Here is a 2,118-nt window from a genome sequence, read left to right as displayed (position 1 = left end):
CTAATGCTAAGCTGAAAAATCGAATTAAACTTCTGCATGATCACTTGAAACAGAAGGTAGCATCTCAGATTGACTCCGCTACAGCTGTTGCGCTTACCTCAGACTGCTGGACATCAAGGGCGCAAGATTCCTACATCACAGTGACTGCGCACACTTTGGACACTGAGTGGAAGTCACAAGCGTTCACTTTAGCAACGGAGGCAATGCAAGAGCGGCACACGGGAGAAAACATCATGCAGCGAATGCAAGAAGTCATCGCGGTGTGGAAGTTGGATGGCAAGGTGACAGCTGTTGTCACTGATAACGCATCTAACGGCATTAAAGCAGTCAATGCACTGCGAGACATTTTAGAGCCGAATGACGTGACCTGCTCTGCCCACAGTCTCCACCTGAGCATCAAGAAGGCACTGTCCGACAAGGAAATCGATGGCTTCTGCCAGAAAAGCGGAAAACTGGTCGCCCACTTCAGGCATTCGACCATCGCCAGCGACCAGTTGACTAGGCGACAGGAGCTGCTCGGCTTACCAACAGAGCGCCTGACGCAAAGCTGCCCGACAAGATGGAGCTCTACTTACCTAATGCTCGCAAAGCTCATCAAGCACCGGCCTGCCATTCAAAGTGTTCTTGCTGACCGAGCAATTGTCACGGCAAATTCAACGCAGAATCTTGAGATCAGTCAGCAAAAATGGAATGTCATCACTGAACTTTGTGAGGTGCTTGAGCCTCTTCAGCTTGCAACTAACATTCTCTGCAGCGACACAGTGTCCTCTGTCTCCATGGTTCGGCCAGTGATGAAAGCTTTAATAAAAAAACTAGAACCTCAGACCTCTGGCGACCATCTAGTCGAGAATTTCAAAGAAATAATTCGGCTCGAGATATCCAGCCGATTCTCCTTGGACTGGGACGCCCAACCGACATCGGTGTCTGCACGCCAGAGAGCATCTTTTCTCGATCCAAGGTACAAAAGCCTCCAGTATGAGGTACCAGGCGCCCGGGAGGCAATCCGTGCCAATGTTCGAGAAATGCTTGACGACTTGGCAACTTCGGATGACCAAAGCGGGACAGACACTACCCAGACCAAAGCCACAGCACTGGACATATTGTTCGATGCACAGCCTCGCGTTTGTGGCCTGTCAACTCAGTTTGAAGCCTATCTCTCAGAGCCTGAGATAGGACATAACTCGGACGCACTGAAATGGTGGAAGGACCATGAGTCCAAATTTCCACGGCTTGCGGAACTTGCAAAAAAGTACATGTGCATCCCAGCCTCATCCGCAAGTTCGGAGCGCGTATTTTCATCGGCTGGAAATATCATCACTGCCAAACGGAGCTCCCTTCTACCGGAAAATGTGAGCTCACTGGTGTTCTTAACCAAAATAGGGCGTATTTAGATCTGTAAAAGCGAGCGTATTGGAACAAATAAATGTGCGTTTCTAAAGATGTCATAGAGTTTGCGAGTACTTTTCATCATGCCAATATTTGTATGTGGCAGGAAAGAACATAACCAGGCGGATTGCATATCGTCGAACATTTTTGTGCACTTCGCCACTTTGCTCGAGCGAACGTAAACTTCAATCTTCACATTTTACATCAAGAAATCTGAAAAAAATGTTTTACGTACTTATGGCGTTGCAAAAAGAAGTAATGCACCTTTCGTGATTCGATGGTCGCCGCATATTTCAGAAGAAAAACAAACACTCATCGCTCGTTCGCTTTATCTCAAACCTTCTGCATCGTTGAGTCAAAAGGGTGTTTTATCAGCGCCGCTTTACCACGCGGTAAATGCGGTAATACCGTCATATCTTGGTCGCCACGCTGCTTTTTTAACAGTGGAGCTGTTTAAGCCGGCCGTATTCTGCCTGTCCCGAACCGAAAACTATCATCATCGTGAACCGGCACGTGCTCTCTTCGTTCTCTTCTTCATCTTCTGCTTCGCTCGCAGAACACGTGCGCCGATTTCTACAGCGCGGGATGCAATAACTCTGATGGGCGGGACAACGAGTACATAGAGAAAGAGAAAGAAAGAGAAATCAAGATAAAGACAGAGAGAAACTCTAGGGGGGAAAATTTCTTCGCGAGGCGATTCGAACCCGCGTACTCACGATCCGAAGGCGAGCG

At 48.3% G+C, this 2,118-nt stretch overlaps 1 protein-coding gene across 1 annotated transcript; it reads left to right on the top strand.

Moving 5' to 3' along the window:
• The first annotated feature begins 203 nt into the window (after positions 1–203).
• LOC119384434 (E3 SUMO-protein ligase ZBED1) lies at positions 204–1,391 on the top strand. The gene has a single exon (XM_037652471.1). The coding sequence runs from the start codon at positions 204–206 to the stop codon at positions 1,389–1,391; it is 1,188 nt and encodes a 395-aa protein (XP_037508399.1).
• Positions 1,392–2,118: the final 727 nt, after the last annotated feature.

This window comes from Rhipicephalus sanguineus, chromosome 1, assembly GCF_013339695.2.
Source record: "Rhipicephalus sanguineus isolate Rsan-2018 chromosome 1, BIME_Rsan_1.4, whole genome shotgun sequence".
Lineage (NCBI taxonomy): Eukaryota > Metazoa > Arthropoda > Arachnida > Ixodida > Ixodidae > Rhipicephalus > Rhipicephalus sanguineus.
Note: the sequence above shows the minus strand (reverse complement) of the source record. Positions and strands in the feature narration are given on the sequence as shown.